This window comes from Schistocerca americana, chromosome 7 (genome assembly GCF_021461395.2).
Source record: "Schistocerca americana isolate TAMUIC-IGC-003095 chromosome 7, iqSchAmer2.1, whole genome shotgun sequence".
Taxonomy (NCBI): Eukaryota; Metazoa; Arthropoda; class Insecta; order Orthoptera; family Acrididae; genus Schistocerca; species Schistocerca americana.
In genome coordinates this window covers 553,175,752-553,195,642 of record NC_060125.1, presented here as the reverse complement: position 1 = coordinate 553,195,642, position 19,891 = coordinate 553,175,752, and the positions used below count along the sequence as shown (strand labels likewise).

At 38.2% G+C, this 19,891-nt stretch overlaps 1 protein-coding gene across 2 annotated transcripts in view; it reads right to left on the bottom strand.

Annotated features, from left to right (window-relative positions):
* The window catches only part of LOC124621936 (tyrosine-protein kinase Btk29A), a 380,429-nt gene that overhangs the window by 31,060 nt on the left and 329,478 nt on the right, over positions 1-19,891 (bottom strand). For both annotated transcript variants that reach the window (XM_047147446.1, XM_047147445.1), the window contains exons 3-6: positions 9,020-9,103; positions 8,374-8,438; positions 5,118-5,183; positions 4,680-4,808 (exon numbers count right to left, since the gene is read on the bottom strand). In XM_047147446.1, the coding sequence (XP_047003402.1) occupies positions 4,680-4,808; positions 5,118-5,183; positions 8,374-8,438; positions 9,020-9,103 (344 nt within the window). The remainder of the gene's footprint in view (positions 1-4,679; positions 4,809-5,117; positions 5,184-8,373; positions 8,439-9,019; positions 9,104-19,891) is intronic.

Sequence of the window (19,891 nt, the reverse complement as noted above, 5' to 3'; positions counted from 1 at the left end):
AAATCCTGTCTTCATGAAAATAATCAAAACTCTACACATAAGAAATCTGAACAATACACTCTGCATGAACACAGTGCAGAAATAAAGAAATAAAACAAATATATCTTGATAGGTGGCTTATGAGAAGCCATGACATACCTTCTTATGGGAAACCCAAAGGAAAATACCAATGTGAAAACTAATAAAACAATCTATCAAGCATGCACCAAAATATTCAGCCCTTAAGAAGTAAACTTGTAAGTGCAGAAGCACTATTGAGTGATGATGATACACACATAGTGGTGCATTTCACTGAACACTGGTTACATTAGCAGGAAATACCTCTGTGCAATCCACAGAACTATTCAGTAGCATCACACTTTTGCAGGTCACATAACAGAAATGGGGGCAGCTGCATATATGTTTAAAAAATGGCTTGCAAACAAGACCAGAGTCAATCTAGTGAAATACAGTGCTGAAAATGTTTTTGAGTGTTCAGCAACTGAAATTGTAGTTCAAAATACAACATATATCATCATCAATGTCTATGATTCACCTGACAGTAGTCCCAAGTCATTTTTAACTAAATTAGGTAGTTTGTTAAATAAGGCTAGCAGTTGTAAAGGAAATAAGAAAATTGTCCTGAGTGGTGACTTCAACACTATAGTAAGGTATTGAAACTGAAAGAGGATCTTTGTTCACTTCTGATCTCATACAATTTGCATAACACAGTCAATGATTATGCTAGAATTACTACAAACAGTGCTTCTACTATGGATTATATGGTCACCAATATACAGGCATAAAACTATAAATTAATAGTAAAACTGTGAACTACCTGTCTGATCATAATGGACAAATAATCTCAGTAGCACAAAGTTTGAACCCCCGGTAGGTCTATATTAAATATCAATAAATGCATGACAAAAATTTAAATACCTTCAGTCACAATTTGGCTAAAGAAAGCTGGAACAAAATTCAAAGTGAAAAGGAAATGCATGGAGTTTTGGCTTCTTCATAACCAAATATTGTGAACATATTAAGGAGACATCACCTATCAAAAATAAACGTGTAACAAATAAAGAAAGACAGAACAAATTGATTTCAAAGGGCATCATTGTTTCATGGAAAAGAAAAAGCACTTCACAGTACAATTAAACAATGGAAAATCCAGTTGCTACTCACTATATAGCAGAGATGCTGAGTTGCAAATAGGCACAAAACGACTGTCACAAAATAAGCTTTCAGCCAGAAGGCCTTTGTCAAAAATAGACGACAGATACACACATACACTCGCACAAACACAACTCGCACACATGACCACGGCCTCAGGCAGCTGAAGCCAAGTGTATTTTTTTGACAAAGGCCTTGTTGGCCAAAAGCTTATTTTGTGACAGTCTTTTTGATATGACTATCTGTGACTCAGCACAGAACAATTAAATATAAAACTAACTGCTTGCATTTAAAATGTTACTATAAAGAATATAAAAAATCTACACCAGAGTAATAAATATTCAAAGAAAATGGACGTTAAACAGGACATTACAAACTCGGACAACACAGCAAAACAATAGTATTGATGATCATAAAGGCAATAGGAAAAGGCAACATAAAAAATAATAGCTCCAAGAAATCAGATGGGAAAATTCACTACAGGGAAACCCAGAAACTATAGCCACAGCATTAAATGATTATTACACACGTGTGCCAAAATCTAACAAAGGATATGTCACATCCAACAACAAGTGATATGAATGCTTCAACAGAGAAAAAGACATCCACTACGAAATTCTATATATCTATATCCAAAAAGTGAAGGAGGAGTAACGAGAATCATAAACAAGATGAAAAACACCAAGACCCATGACATCTACAGTATCTCAAATAAGATTACTAAAATTTCATTCAAGTTCTTCATTAAAGCTTGAACAAAATGGTTAATGAAGCAATAACAGAAGGGCTGTATTCAGATAGTTTAAAACTTGCTAGGGTGCTACCACTATACAAAAAAGGTGACACTACAGAACCTGAAAACTGCAGACCTGTTAGTATTATTCTAGTAATATCTAAAGTCTTTGTAAGCATACTAATACAGACTAATAAGCTTCTTCATGTCACACAATATCATAGCCAGAAACCAACATGGGTTCCAAAAAATCTATTACATTAACAATGTAGGAAAAGATAAATTGCTACTTACTGTAAAGAAGACACGTTAAGTTACAGACAGGCACAATTAAAAGAAGACTTACACTTTAATTGTGTCTGTGTGCAACTGTGCCTTCTTTTCAGTGAGTAGCAATCTATCTTTTCCTACATTGTTGATATTCCTACGTGGAGTTTCCATTGTTTAATCTACTACCTCAGCAACGCAAGAACGTGTGGACTATGTAATGCAAACACTTGACACAGAGAAGTCAATAAGCTTTTGACCGAGTTAATCACAACATTCTCCTTGAAAAACTAAAGTGCTAAGGGGTTTGAAGCAATGCATTCAGTCTTATAATAAAACCACTTAATGAACAGATACCAAGAAGTGGAAATAACAGATGAGGAGACAAATAAATACTACTCAGACACTGGGATGATACAGAATGGCATACCCTGGAAGTCTCAGGGGCCACTGCTGTTCTTGATACATATTAATGACCTACCTGAGGAAATTCAACAATCTGCAGATGACGCAAACATTTTAATTAAAGGAATGGGTTCGGAAAAAGCTACACATTCAACTGAAAGTGTATTATGCAGAATACAAAACTGGCTTATAAATAACAACCTAATGATTTAAAAAAAAAAAAGCATTACGAGCTTTAAAACAATTGCCCAAAAGATAACAAGTTAGTATTAAAAATCAAGCAATACAAACTTCAACAAGCACCTTACATGAAATTTCTGGTTGTCTATCATGATGATAAAACAACTTGGCCAGAGCACATCAATAGTATAAAGAGTAAGTTAAATTCAGACTGCTATGCACTACAAAAGTTAGCCAAAACTTTAATATTTAAAAAGTCCTCAAAATTTTTTAGTTTGCACACTCTGAATCAGTAATGACATTTGGAAAAGAACAGTAGAGAAGCTCAGTACATACGAAGAAGGTGCTCAACTACACAAAAAAGCTATGAGCATAATGACCAATGTGAAACTATGAACAAGCTACAGACCAAAATTTAAACTGCTAAACATTTTAACAATAACAAATACTTATACAGCTTAAGTACTAGCATACACTCCATAAAACATTAGTAATTTTAAGAAAAGTGAAGAGATTCATTAATATGAAACAAGGAACTGTTGGAACCTGAGAGCAATCCAACAGAGGTCATGTCACTATGATGGGAATGTACCAATTCAATTGCCTTCTAAACAGCATCAGCGAAATAAAGAACATTAATACCTTTGAGTGCACAGAGACATACTGGAGAAAAATTCATTTTATTCTGTAAATGAATTTACTGATTATTGCAAGAAGAACTCAAAAATGTGATAAGAAGTAACCATCATTCAATTAAAAAAACAGAGATAAATGTATATATGTAAACTTCAATGTAAGGGAAACAGTCACATATGTGAAAAAGGACTATTTACACTGAACAGAGCCATAAAAGTATTATGCTGTGATCGGTGCCATAAATGCACAAGTTTTAGAAAATTGTTGTGGTATAATCAAAATGTCAAGGCCTATATGTAATGATACAACATGTATCAACTGAAATACATCAGATGGCTAAATAAATAAATAGATAACTGCATTATTAGAAGACAATCTTTTATAGTTTTTGATCCTATCTAATAAATTGTTTGTGTATAGTGTGAACATTGGAGATCTTGTCAGGCTTCCTTGGAGAACACTTTTGTTCCAGTTGAACATTCACCATCTATAGCTGAATCAGCATAAGTTGATCCCTGACAGGTGCAGTATGCTGGGCACAGTAGCTTCACAGGATTACCTCAACCAACAACATTAAGTAATTTTGTTAACATCTCTATGGCTATGCCTTAGTGCTGTCACAGCTCTGTAGACAGCTACTGTTTTCACCTGCAGCCATTAGTGTTCTGCAGTTGAAAGGTGGTTAGTGTTCTTCAGGTGAAAGGTGGCAATAGTGCTGCAAGCTGTGTCAGGGATCTGCTTAACCGTTAACTATGGCATAATGTACAGGGACCTATTACCCAAAAAGTCACTGAACCAATTACACATCTCTGTGATTTTCCTAAGTCATTTCAAGGCAACTGGTGGGACAGTTCCTTGATAAAAGTCATGGCTGACTAACTGCCCCGTTTTCTCCTAATTAAACACATTTGTGTACCCACATGTGGGTGTTTTGCTTGTATTAAGCTAACAGATACTATGATAATGTAAAATGATCCTCGAAAATAATTACTGATGCTGACAAAAACTATGTGTGTATTGCATGACTCGTGACTACTTTCTAAGCAACAAGATTATTATGACTTGAGTATTAGAGCAGTTGCTGCTACTGCAAAACAGTCAAAGCAATTTTTTTTAAGGTGATGGTCTGTTGAATTTTAGTACCAAATATGAAGATGTCACACTCTTACTGAAACTGAAACAATTTTATCTTTTGTGCAGCTCCTACCCTATCCCATTTTTCTGTGCATTAATGGACACACAAGAGCCACAAACAATAAGTTGGCAGCACTGAAAATTACAGAAAACCATAACTGATGGGACTTACACTTTGGTATATAGTGAGAGTGTGTAGAGGCCCTTTGTGGATGAATTTCGCACCACAAAGCACCCTTCCTTGTCTTCCTGTTTCAGAAGTGACTCTGCTCTCTGTCTGGACATGTCTCCAACATACCACCTGTTAAACAGTTGTCACAAAGTGTAAAAGACAATACAACTAATGTACAGAAGATGGCAAATGCAAAAAGATCTGAGTTGTCCTAACTTAAAAAGATTTATTTAGGTTAATACCACTGACACTATTATTAGGCTCTCCACAGTAAAAAGACCATAAAAATATTATGTTCCATGCTAAAGAACTATGAAATAAACCATTCAGTTGGTTATGAAATTACGTCATTTCAGATATTTTCCATCTGCATAATGTAGTTACTGCTCTGTAACAGCACAGTATTTCAGAAAGATTCAGTAATGAATTTTAACTTACTCATATTTCTGAAGGCCCAGTAATTCTTTCTCCTTCACATAGTTACTAGGGATGTAACCGATGTTCCTGGAATAAGACGAGCAAAAGTTTATTAGATTTTACCTGGATAATGTACCTGGAATACATTTTCCTAAGTAGGATACTTCTGGAAATTTGTGTCAGATGAATTTAGAAACTACAATATGTGATCAAAAGTATCCAGAAACCTCGCGGAAAATAACTTACAAGTTCGTGGTGCACTCCATTGGTAATGCTGGAATTCAATATGGTGGTGGTCCACCCTTAGCCTTGATGACAGCTTCACTCTCACAAGCATACATTCAGTCTGGTGCTGGAAGGTTTCTTGGGGAATGGCAGCCCATTCTTCACAGAGTGCTGCACTGAGGAGAGGTATCGATGCCGGTCGGTGAGGCCTGGCACGACATCAGCGTTCCAAAACATCCCAAAGGTGCTCTATAGGATTCAGGTCAGGACTCTGTGCAAGTCAGTCCATTAAGAGACATTATTGTCGAGTAACCACTCCGCCACAGGCCTTGCATTATGAACAAGTGCTCAATCATGTTGAAAGATGCATTCGTCATCCTCGAATTGCTCTTCAACAGTGGGAAGCAAGAAGGTGCTTAAAACACCAATGTAGTCCTGTGGTGTGATAGTGTCACGCAAAACAACAAGTCACCTCCATGAAAAACACGACCACACCATAACACCACCAACTCCGAATTTTACTGTTGGCACTAAGCGCTGGCAGATGACGTTCACTGGGCATTCACCATACCCACACACTGCCACTGGATCGCCACATTATGTACCATGATTCATCACTCCACACAACATTTTTCCACTGTTCAATCATCCAATGTCTACGCTCCTTACACCAAGTGAGGCGTCGTTTGGCATTTACCGGCTTGATGTATGGCTTATGAATGGCTGCTTGACCATGAAATCCAAGTTTTCTCACCTCCCGCCTAACTTTCATAATACTTGCAGTGGATCTTGATACAGTTTGGAATCCCTGTGTGATGGTCTGGATAGATGTCTGCCTACTGCACTTTACAACCCTCTCCAACTGTCAGCCGTCTCTGTCAGTCAACAGAAGAGGTCGGTCTGTACACTTTTGTGCTATACATGTCCCTTCACATTTCCGCTTCACTATCACATTGGAAAGGGTGGACCTAGGGAAATCTCGTGTACAGACTATGACACAAGTGACACCCAATCACCAGACCACGTTCGAAGTCCTTAAGTTCTGCAGTGCTCCCCATTCTGCTCTCTCACGATGTCTAATGACTGCTGAGGTTGCTGATATGGAGTACCTGGCAGTAGGTGGCAGCACAATGCACCTAATATGAAAAATGTATGTTTTTGGGGGTGTCCGTATACTTTTGATCGCATAGTGTATATTAGCCGATCTGGGGAATATAATCAATAAGCAACTGATTTGCAGAAAGTGATGGCAGTCTCACTCTTAAAAATTTTATTCAAAATATTTCAGAAATAAAACCTTCAAGATTTTCACTATCAAACTTTCCACTCGATAACAACCACTGTTTAACTTGTTATTTTTAAATAGTAAGTGAGAAGTCATTTTACAATGAGAGATCAATAATGTAAGTATTAATACAGTATAATTAATGCTGTGCTACATGTAGTTCATGTACTCTACTGTTAAATACACATTTATATTTTTAAAACTGTAAAACTATTTCCATTGATTATTAGTCTAAAAAAATACTTATACAGTACATGCTTATACAACAATTTCCACTGTCACTTTCAATGTCATTATTGCAATGCCGTATTTCAAACAAACCCTCTGTTCACTTGCAGTTTTGTAAAATGAACAGTTGTGGCCTTCAAGAATATCAGAACAACCAGAAGGCTAGTGAAAAAAAGAAAATACTTTGACCTACGAAGGTTACAATGAAAAGAGGAACAGAAGTAAAGCAATATGAATGGTTTTTGCACATAGACAAAATGAGTGCTGCGAGAATGTGTGGAAAATAACAGGCAAGTGAGAGACTCTTTAAACATACTTGAAGAGTGCTAAAAGGCAGATAAGATGGCAATTGAAGGAAAATCACTTAATACATAAAAGCATTTGCCAAAAAACAAAAATGAGAAAAAAATGACACACACACACACACACACACACACACACACACACACACACACACACACAGAGAGAGAGAGAGAGAGAGAGAGAGAGAGAGGGGGGGGGGAGGGGGGGAGAGGGGGAATCACCAAACAAAAGACTGCCAAATGAAGAATACCAAAGGAGAAACAGACCACTAAATACATAAAAAAGATTAATGAACAATTAAGAAAGTCACTGAAGATGTAAAAAAGATTTTCAAATAACTAAAGAATGTAAACAGTTCCTGAATCTAGATAAATTGTCTGCTGAAATAACTTGGGGAAAATAGACAGTAAAATTGAAGCAAGAGATGGTTGTTAAATGTACATTAAATAGCAAGTAAGACAGTAACGCAATGGGAGAAGATTACTAAGTGCAGAAAACTGTAGGCAAACAATAAAACAAGCCAATAAATGTGGGGAAACAATTGCCAAACAGAGAAAGAAGACTGTTCAACAAGTGGATTGCCAAATAATGAAGAGAGATAATCAGGTAAAAAATAGATCTCATAACACTGATAAAAGTATGCCATATAAAGGAAAAGTATTGTCAAACAAAGTGAAAAGGTCACCAAACACAAAGAAAAAAATATTTTTACACACTGAAAGAGGATCGTTAAACAGGTAATAAGGATCAATAAACATGGAAAAAGGTTGCTAAATACAGAATAAAAGTTCACTAAATACAAAACACAAGAAAAATATTACTGAAAACATAAAAAGATCACCAAATTATGTAAATGATGTCAGGCAAGATTGCAAATAACACACAGACAGAACAGGCAACAGACAGAATGTCAGAAAGGCTGTTTATTGTATCAAAGGAAAATTCATGCAAGAAAACTTATTTATTCTAAACTACTGAGTTTTGAGATAGAATAGCTGTCCAGGACTTACCTGTAATGAGTGAATTATTTAATACTATCAACAGACATGTAAAAGTATATACACTACCTAGCTTTTGGAACTCATAGTTTCTTCCTGAGGGATAGGTTGGGGAAGATCAAAAATGAAGGACAGGTCACTCAGACAGAACCTGAGAGGAACCTACATGTTGTGAGGCCAAGGGGAGGCAAAAATGAAAGACTATGAGGTAAGGGATAGATAAAAATACGAGACTAACCCATGCTCGTCTTTCACCTTCCACCAGTGTTCCTGTGAATCGTCAAGCACCTCATACTCAGCACCCTGCAAAACAGGAGGCAAAGAGAACCATTTAAGTATTTCCAAGATACATTTGATACTTCATAATGAACACAGTTTATATGTACAAACTATATAGATGGCAGCTCAACTACAATACAGCAAGGACAACCACAATTCTGTTGAATCTCTGTCTATCAAATCCCCATTAAAATGATCAGATTACAAGTACTATCACATTTTTTGATACTACAAGTACTTTCAAATTTATTTACAGTTTTAAAGAACAATAGATGGCAGTACAGTTTCAGGAATATTGTAAGTGATCAGTAGCAGTTGCAGTGCTGTAAAATTTCAAACAAAAGCAGCTTGATGGAGAAGAATCCTTAACGATACCACTGAATGATATGTGTAATATTTTGTTCTCTGTACTTTCTGTTATACATTTTTACAGCATGACAGAGGAAGTTGATCTTGCTCAATAAATGGCATGGTAATAAGTTGTGCATTCCATCTTCAGGAACAGAAAAGAGAGCGAGAGAGAAAGAGAGAGAGAGGGGGGGGGGGGGGGGGGGAGTTGTATAGTTTTAGAATATATAACAAAAAAAGAAGCTAATGTTTTTCACCTTCTCCAATGATATGTCACCACCTTCAATTGCTTTGAATGGGTAAAGAGCGACCACCACCTTTGGCCGGATCATTAGCTTTTCCTGTAAAAGTGGAAAAAAATGAAGGTATGTAAGATTACAATAGCGATGATAAATATACACATTTTCAAAATGAAGGATCAGTTACACATATTAATACTAGAAAAACATGAAAACAAGAATCGCATACAGTACACAAGAAAATGTCTACTATGATTTCAGTGTGGGGTTACATTTCTCAGGTTGTTACTTATTTCAGTACAGCATATTGAATTTAAATGTAATAAGTGTAGTTCCATACAGTGGAAGCATAATGAAGGCAGAAGAGAGATTTGAGCATCAAATTCTAACACAGCATAATACTTAGATTCCAAACAGTGCAATTAAATGATTAAAACATTTTGTTACATATAATGTCATGTAGACAATGACAGGGATCAGTAACTGCTTATTATTCTGCATAAATGTGAAACTGAGTAACTACAATTATAAGGTACACAAAAGAGGAAAGACCTCAGTTCTTACGAAACAACTAGCCATACATTCACAACTCCCGTTACCTTTACTAAACGTACCTCATTAGTTACTCTTTGTGCATTATATCAGAATATTTGGACTCTGGAATCTAAATCTAACATTTGTATTATACAGATCTTGACCTGACTCTAGTATATGTAGTCAGCTGACACTAGTCTGTATGAAGTTCTACAGATGCTTTGTCTGGATATTTAGATAAAATCAGCAGGTGAGAAGTAGAAGAGGAGTAACAGCAGCTTTTTGAACAGTAGCTTGTTAGTATACATAACAGGAGTAACCTACAGTGGCTTTTTGTGTTGATTTTAAGCTGGATTTGTTCCAGATTTTTTTTTTTTTTTTTTTTTTTTTCATCTGAAGTTTGTTAGGCTACTGATAATAACTGGGAGTGTAAAAGAGTAGTTATGTTTTGGTAATTTCAAGAAAAACAAAAGTATTCCCTATTACTTACTCTTGAGTAATTTTGCATGTTTTAAATAATAGAACACTACATGTGTAGCACAAAACGTTTCTGGATTTTTTTTTTTTACAACTGTATTTTATGTGATGTCTGCTTGTGTGTTGTTCTGCAGCCATCTTGAAGCAATGTGCCCCCAATTATGAAGAATGAAATTAAATTTTGTATGTGACAGAATATGGCCACAGTTGCCAACAACAAATATCCATTTGGTAGCACTCTTAACTTCTCATTGTCTCACCCCAAACTGTGTCATAGGACTCAGTTAATTTATTTTCCATCCTTGTACATGTAGCATGTCAATTATTTATTACTTCTGACTTTGTTGAATGGGCATCATAAATATTTCACTCTGAGCTGATGTGAAGCTTCAGAACAAGAAGTGGCAAATTTGGCAGCAATGTGGTATTTATGTTATGATAGTGACTAATTCTTTACACTGGGTGTAAGAAATAACAGTCATATCCAAGATGCCATACATGATTCAGGTTTTGAGATATGGAGACGCTGCTTAATTTCTCAAAAATCTAAGCAAGAAAGATGGCAAAAACGGAGAAAAATAACTGAAGAAAACTGAGATTTAAAAACAGTATCCTTCAAGAAAGAGACAATTTGAAAAAGAGAGGGAATGTCTTTCTTGTAACTATGAGGAACACAAGAGAAATGTAGAAGAAGAATGCTGCAGAAATGGCAAGAAAGAAAAGTGAGAGAGAGAAAAATTCTGTAATAATACATATAATGTGTCACAAATCTTGAAGGATGGTGGTCTCACCTTAAGTTTTGGGTTGCCAAGGCAGTGGCAGGAGCAAAACAGAGCACACCAAGGCCATCAACAGAGCAAGTAGAAATCATGAAACATACGAAACATTGGAGTTGTACCTCATGTACTCAAAAAAGTCTCGTATTTTCTGGCAGACTAAGCAGAACAAGTACTGATGCATTGTAAGTGATTTATGAATTTTTTCTTCAGGATGATATATGCTGATTGTGCAGTAGAGGGATGAGTGCATAAAGAAAACCATTTCTCAGCCTTTATGTGAAAGAAGCATATAAATTTTTTGAAAGGAAATATCATGACATGGCATAATGTGTTTTAGGAACTCAGGACTCCTGCATTATTATGCACAAATACTATTTCTTCAACACACAATGTATCATGTATGAAATGAGTGTGTGATATGTGCAGTGTTGACAGGACTGACAAATACTTTGCTTGCATACCTCATTCACAAGAGCATGTGCTTAGGTGGAGCACCTGTTGATCTCACAGCAGACTTCTAGACTGAGCCACACACAACTGATTTCAGCAAAGTGTACGGGCCCGAAGATGGCATTGACGCAATGCCAAAACTAGTAGTGAAGTAAATAAAAAATCTTAAATACAGCTGGAGGAATTTCATTTTTAATAAAAATTGTACAAGCCGTGTCCCACCTTCATGCAGCTTAAATATGGATGTATGAAGATTTATTGATAAAGGTTGTAAGCTTGTATTTATGAAGTCAATCCACATGACTGAACAATTTTTATGAATTTTTTCAGCATTTAAATAAGTATTTTCATACTGAATGCCACAGCCAAAATTTTATTAAAATGCAATTCCATTTTCCACCTTGCCTGTATTATCATTGCATATTTTCACGCTATTAAAAAAAGTAAATATCTGCTTCCAAACTGAGAAGGGCATACATTGGATAGGTTGATGTATTGCATAAGCAACAAAGCAGACCCCTTGTCAAGGTCTGGGATTAACAAAATAGCTGCGACAGATGGCAGAAATGTTATATAACAGAAATGTAATTTTAACACCAGCTTAAATTAAATTAGATGTACTTTTTCTTCCGGTTGATCCATAGTGAGGAGATCTTCCATGATGTTGAACATGGCAGAAAAACAAGAATATGAATATACATATGCTTGTATTTAAAAACAAATATGCTAGTGTACCTTCACAGACCAATGGTAGATCTACAGGGTGAATGGTGACCAGAGAGGTCTCAGGGTGTTGTACCAATCGTCCCAACCAACATGTTTGAGGTGCTGTCTTTCACTGAAACTGAGTCATTTGAACTCATTTCACCTGTTTGTAGTAAACTTGTTCTGTCTGGAATCAAGAGGAGGCAAACACAAAAAGGTGTGGGTCTATTAATCATTGACACTTCAAACATATACGGCGGATAATGGTACTCCTTAGGAAAATGGCAGCAAGGGACAGGAAAGGACACCAGGTGCGCTCAGTGTGTGTGCCTGGGGCCCTCATTCAACTTCTTGAAGAGGCTATTCTAGCAGCCATTGAGGTAACAGGGTGCAACCAACTACAGATTGTGGCGCATGTTGGAACAAATGATGTCTGTCGTCTGGTTTCAGAGGTCATACTTGGGTCTTTCCAGTGACTGGCAGAGAAGGTTGAGAAGGCCAGCCTTGTACATGGAGTTTCAACTAATTTCACAATTTGTTTCATTGCCCTCAGAACTGATCGTGGCCCTTTGGTTCTGAGTCGAGTGGAAGGACTGAGCCAGAGACTTTGAAGCTCAGCTGTGACTTCCCGGACTTGCGCCATAGGGGTGAGAACTGTAGGGTCCCCCTAAATGGATAACGTGTGCACTACACATCAGAGGCTGCTACTCAAGTGGTTGACTGCGTGTGGGGTGCACACAAGGTTTTTTTTTTGTTTTTTTTTTTTTGTTTTTTTTTTTTTTTTTTTTTGGTTAGGTGACTCTCCATCCATTCCAGATAATGATAGCTGTAGGAAACCCAGAAATGTCAGCATAAGATTGAAAGAAATGCCTCCGACAGGTGAGAGTTTTAAAATCCTAATGGTAAACTGCCAAGCTGGTAAAGTGCCAGAATTTGAAACGCTCATGAAAAGCACTGAAGTTCACATAATACTAGGTACAAAAATCTGGCTTACCTGAAACTGACAGCAGTGTATATTGAAAGGATAGGGAAAAGGGGGGGGGGGGGTATTTCTCGCAGTAGACAAGGAATTCAATTCCAAAAAAATGGCTCTGAGCACTATGGGACTCAACTGCTGAGGTCATTAGACCCCTAGAACTTAGAACTACTTAAACCTAACTAACCTAAGGACATCACAAACATCCATGCCCGAGGCAGGATTCGAACCTGCGACCGTAGCGGTCTTGCGGTTCCAGACTGCAGCGCCTTTAACCGCACGGCCACTTCGGCCGGCAATTCAATTCCACTGTGATAGTAATTGAAGCAGCATGTAAGATTGTTTGGGCAAGACTCAGTATCTGGGGTGGGCGTAAAATAACAGCTTAATTCTTCTATCGCCCACCAGACTAATGTAGTTGTGCTGACAGGCTAATCTGTACCTTAACCCATTCTAAAAAATTGTAACATTAACGCTACAGTCGCCATATTGTTTACGGCGTTTGTCGCATGTTTCGTATGTCCCTAGTCAAGGCCGACGACTCGCATAGAACATTCATCTAGACCCACCGGTTCCTTATCTATTATGTTTACGATAAATTTTGTGGCGTGGAACGTGTCAACAGAACAAACACGGAAACCCACGATGTTTTTTGGCGGCATACTGACTTCCGTGCCAAAGACAGACTCATTATTGGATTATGCACAAGATTTTTTTCCCTACTACTACTGCAATTGTGAATATCTCTGTTCCTCTCAAACTCGGATGGATTATTGATAACAAATCTCGTAAGTGAATAAATGTGCTGTGAGGCTGTGATTAATGTTCCCAGCTGCTTAAGGGGATGCCTGCAAGACGTACATCTATCAATCCTTTACATAATTCTAATTACTTCATTTTGTCTAAAAAAACACTACGTGCCTAAGTGAGAAGTTACCCCAGAACATTATTCCGTAAAACATCACTAATAAAAAAATTGGCAAAATATGTTCAAGCGCTGAATTCTATAAGCCCAAGTTAACAACTAAGACAAAAATAGCAGAAGCTGATATGTTGTTTCCACCTTAAGTTTTCACACCTTAGAACTTAGAATTTTCTACTCCTTTTATTACTCCTTGTTGGTATACTAGCTTAGAAGGGAACGGAACTTTTTGACAGTACAAAACTGAATGAGCTGCATTTTTTTCGAAGTTTAAAGCTAACCCACTTTTCTGTCGATGCTTCTTTTCTCGACTCCGCAACAATGGTCGTAACATCTGCGAAAGAGGAGTTCTGAAGATGTTATCAACGTGGGAGAGTCAAGGTTACTAAATATGAGTGAAAAGATTAGCTAGTCACTTACTTGTTAAAAGTCTTGCAACTGTAATAGATCACAGCACACTTGCCGCTGTAATACATTGCCTAATCTTTAGACCTAGGGTTTTTGGGTGGTCAAAAAATGATGTTACATCTTAGGCGAAAAATATGCCCGCCCTAAATGCAAAAATGTATTATGAAATGCATATACAAGTGACTAAATCACAAATATCCCGAAAAAATTCACTCCAGCGTTAAAAAATCTAGTCAAAAACAACAGAACACAATGACCTACTTCAGTCACTCATTCAGACAACATGTGAAACAAGTAACGTTCTACAAATTAAACTTTTTTAGTTTATCTATTTATTTGTTTAATTGTGTTAGTAGACAGACTGCATATCCATGTCGTTCACTTCAGGACATTTGGCTAACAAACGACCATTGTGCAGTCGGATTTATGCATGCTTTTATATTTATGGCACATGAAGATAAGAACTCAAATACCAGACACCCACAGCGGTTCGGTGCACCAATCAAAACCGACTTTGAAGTTTTCCGAGCGTATTTAATATCCTAAAGCAGCAACGATTTTTCGATGGGCTGCGTAGCTCTGTGGTAGAATCCTCGTCTGACAAGGTGGGTGGCCTGGTTTAAATTCCAGGCAGTGTCTTTAAAAAAAGTGCACGTTCTATGGACGTTTCTGTGACGTGTGAAATACATGAAGATGACGAAAACAATAATTTTTTTTAAAATAAACAATCATAAAGATCGGTACCTAAGTACGACATGGTCACAAATAAAACAGTGACCCGAAAATAGAATAAATTTCCTTTACGTCTATGTTCACAAATTTTTTGTCATCAGACTACCGGTTTCGATCTATAATGACCATTTCAATTCTGTTGTTGGACATGTTTCTACAAAGCAGATCTGAAGATGGTCATTATAGACCGAAACCGATGGTCTGATGACAAAAAAATTGTGACGAAAAACGTGAAGTAAAGAAAACTTATAAGAATTTAAAATTGCACTGAAAACTGGATTATTGTGTGATTCCTAATTAGTTATAAGAAGATGGACGTTTTTCAGAAAATGTCAATTAGGTATGCGTTAATTAGCATACACTATGTGATCAAAAGTACCCGGACACCTCGCTGAAAATGACTTACAAGTTCGTGCCGCCCTCCATCGGTATTACTGGAATTCAATATGGTGTTGGCCCATCCTTGGCCCTTAGCCTTGATGACAGCTTTCACTACCGCAGGCATACGTTCAATCATGTGCTGAGAGGTTTCTTGGGAAATGGCAGCCCATTCTTCACGGAGTGCTGCACTGAGAAGAGGTATCGATGTCGGTCGGTGAGGCCTGACACGAACTCGGCGATCCAAAACATCCCAAAGGTATTATATGGGATTCAGGTCACGACACTGTGCAGGCCAGTCCATTACAGGGATGTTATTGTCGTATAACCACTCTGCCACAGGCCATGCATTATGAACAGGTGCTCGATCGTGTTGAACGATGCAATCGTCATCCCCGAATTGCTCTTCAACAGTGGGAAGCAAGAGGGTGTTTAAAAGATCAATGTAGGCCTGTGGTGTGATAGTGCCACGCAAAACAACAAAGGCTGCAAGCCCCCTCCATAAAAGATACGACCACACCATAACTCCTCCGCCGCCGAATTTTACTGTTGGCACTAAGCGTGATGTGCGGCTTATGAGCGTCCGCTTGACCATGAAATCCAAGTTTTCTCACCTCTCGCCTACCTGTCACAGTACTTGCAGTGGATCCTGATGCAGTTTGGAATTTTTGTGTGATGGTCTGGATAGATGTCTGCCTATTACACATTACAATCCTCTTCAACTGTCGGTTGTCACCGTCAGTCAACAGACGAGGTCGGCTTGTACGCTTTTGTATTGTACGTGTCCCTTCACGTTTCCACTTCACTATCACATCGGAAACAGTGGATCTAGGGATGAGTGTGGAAATCTCGCGTACAGATATATGACACAAGTGACACCCAATCATCTGACCACGTTCGAAGTCTGTGAGTTCCGCGGAGCGCCCCGTTCTGCTCTATCACGATGTCTAATGACTACTGACGTTGCTAATATTGAGTACCTGGCAGCACAATGCACCTAATATGAAAAACGTATGTTTTTGAGGGTGTCCGGATACTTTTGATCACACAGTGTAAATTTGATGATTTTTATATTTAAACGACGCGGGAGACTCTATACATCGATTACCAGTCTAAATCGCAATTTTTTTACACCTTTATGCACTTTACGCTTCGCAGAAATGCTCGTAGAACACACACCTTTGTTTAAAAATTCGCGTCGCCTGGGAATCGAACGCAAGCCGCCCACGTGACAGGCGAGCATTCTACAACGTTTTTTCCAGTTAAAAACTTTTTTTGAACAACATGAAATTTCATTACATCATGATACAAACTACAAGACATCGTTAAAAAAAATATAGTGTCGGTAAACATATATTTACATCATAACTACGCCATGGGCCCTGTCGGAATATCAAATGGTTCAAATGGCTCTGAGCACTATGGGACTCAACTGCTGAGGTCATTAGTCCCCTAGAACTTAGAACTAGTTAAACCTAACTAACCTAAGGACATCACAAACATCCATGCCCGAGGCAGGATTCGAACCTGCGACCGTAGCGGTCTTGCGGTTCCAGACTGCAGCGCCTTTAACCGCACGGCCACTTCGGCCGGCTGTCGGAATATCGACTTTACTTAGGGTAGGGGGTTCCCAAACTTTTCTTCTGGTGGAATACTTCGAAAATCCTGTACTTTTATGAACACCTTGTTTATTTTGAATCTCAAAAAACTTTTTCAAAAATGAAAATAACTTGTTTAGTGATGACTTCCGATTCGCGATTATAACTAATCACACAGAAATGACAATACAATTTTTTTTTAAAGTAATATTGTCAAAATGTCGGGAAATATGCCACGTTAATAATAGTTTTTTGCGGAGCACTCATTCATTTCCTGGGGAACACCGGCGTTCCACGGAACACAGTTTGGGAAGCCCTGCTCTAGGGCAGTGATACTCAACCTGTGCGCCATGAATGACAGCCTGGGGCGCCGTAGATTTGTATCGTAGTCAGTTACGCCGTTTACATGGGGCACCCAAAACCGGATTTCGTACGCCAGTTTCATAATACCGCTTCTGGGTAGTCATGTAAACACTTTAAAATTGGTCCCGGAAATCCGCTTCTAGTTGCAGGTTTTCCAATTCCGGTATCGATTGTCGCTCCCACGTAAACGCAACCAGTTTTGAAACGTGCTTGCACTGTCAAGTTGAGTCTTGTTTATTTTAAAAAATTGTCTAATATGGACGGCGTGGTTTTTTGTACATTGAGGGATAAGTAGAAATATTAGACTGAAGCTGTTTACACCTCGTCTACCTGAAGAGAAATAGCGACTGCGACTGTGCGGATTAAATCAGAAACCGGAACAGCTGTTTTCCAGGCGCCATATTTAACTGAGCTAGCAAATCCGCTTCAGACCTCAACATGTAAACACGACGGCGATAAACGGTTTCCGAAATTCGGTTTTCGTCTTCGGCAGCTCAGTCGCATGTAAACGTAGTGAGAGTCAGTGAAGATAGTTGTGGGAAATATCATTTCTAGTTTCAACCTGCGAGGCCTCGAAGGAATTTCACTCTACAAAATAAAAACTTTGAGGTTCGCCGATGACGTAATTCTGTCAGAGACAGCAAAGGACTTGGAAGAGCAGTTGAACGGAATGGATAATGTCTTGGAAGGAGGATATAAGATGAACGTCAACAAAAGAAAAACAAGGATAATGGAATGTAGTCGAATTAAGTCGGGTGATGCTGAGTGAATTACATTAGGAAAGGAGTTTTGCTATTTGGGGAACAAAATAACTGATAATGGTCGAAGTAGAGAGGATATAAAATGTAGACTAGCAATGGCAAGGAAAGCATTTCTGAAGAAGAGAAATTTGTTAATATCGAGTATAGATTTAAGTGTCAGGAAGTCGTTTCTGAAAGTATTTGTATGGAGTGTAGCCATGAATGGAAGTGAAACATGGACGATAAATAGTTTAGACAAGAAGAGAATAGAATCTTTCGAAATGTGGTGCTACAGAAGAATGCTGAAGATTAGATGGGTAGATCACATAACTAATGAGAAAGTATTGAATAGGATTGGGGAGAAGAGAAGTTGGTGGCACAACTTGATTAGAAGAAGGGATCGGTTGGTAGGACATGTTCTGAGGCATCAAGGGATCACCAGTTTAGTATTGGAGGGCAGCGTGGAGGGCAAAAATCGTAGAGGAAGACCAAGAGATCAATACACTAAGCAGATTCAGAAGGATGTAGGTTGCAGTAGGTACTGGGAGATGAAGAAGCTTGCACAGGATAGAGTAGCATGGAGAGCTGCATCAAACCAGTCTCTGGACTGAAGACCACAACAACAACAACAACAACAACAACATGCTGGCCAGCCTGCCTACGCAGGAATTGAACTAACGCTCTTTACATTTAGCACCAGCAGTGACGTAGTGTTGTCAATCAGTGTTTGTTGTTATGTCGTGACTTTGTTAATGAGGGCGATAAACAGTAGAACAGTTTTTAAATTTGTCAAGTGGAAGTAGAATGCGAGAACTTTCTGAGGACAGTCAGGAAAGCGGCAATGAAGATGAGAAACGCGAGTACAGAAAATACGACGATGGCTACTTAGGACGTGGTTTCGCGCGCACTGTTGTGGACAATGGAGAACTTTCACAGTGTGTTTTGTGTTTGAAAGTTCCTTGTTTTGAGCGTACGCTACCTAACAATTTAAAGTGTCATTTAGAAAAGGTTCACAAGAATGTCATGGTCAAAGCAAGAGAATATTTTTCTAGGAAACGTCAGTCAATCGAATTCAAGATTTAAGAGAGGATCTTTGTGAACAAATTACAGAAAAAAAGAGGGAGTTTGGGTAGCAGTAGAGATGCTCATCAAAGTAACTATGTGCGATTTGTTCACGAAAAGTAACGAAATTATAAAAAATTTCTATTTTGTAAGGAAATGAATGTAGGTACGACAGGCAGACTTGTTCGAAACACTGGCCAACTCCACGACAGAAAATCACGTTAACTGTGCTTGCTCACTGTGTTGATGTGTCTACTGATGCTGCGTTTAAGGGGGGGGGGGTGTTACAGTGGTCTAAAAGAACTTACTCGCGGCAATGCCTCTGATATTTTGCAGATCCATTGCATGCGAACCACTGCCTTCGCAGCACTTTACTTCAGTGTTGATCTGAATCTAGTTCAACAAACTGCAGTAAATATGGTGAATTTTATTATAAAAGTCGTCAGTAGTAGGACAACAAGGATGTCACCCCACTCTCAGTTATTGCAAAATTTATTCAAGATGGCGGCCATATATATGGCAATGTCACAATGTCATCATGGAGGGAAGTTCAAATTTTGGCTGGAAGATAGGTCAATTGGGCTACCTCCACTAACTTAAACCCCTCCCCTCGAAAATGGTGGGAAGTTTAAATTCCAGCAGGATAATGAAACACACCATGGCTACCTCCACTAACCTAAGAAAATGGAGGGAAAATAGCTCACTTGGAATACCGCCATTAACCTAAGTCAACCGACCGAAACCTCTTCCTATGAATTGGTGGGGA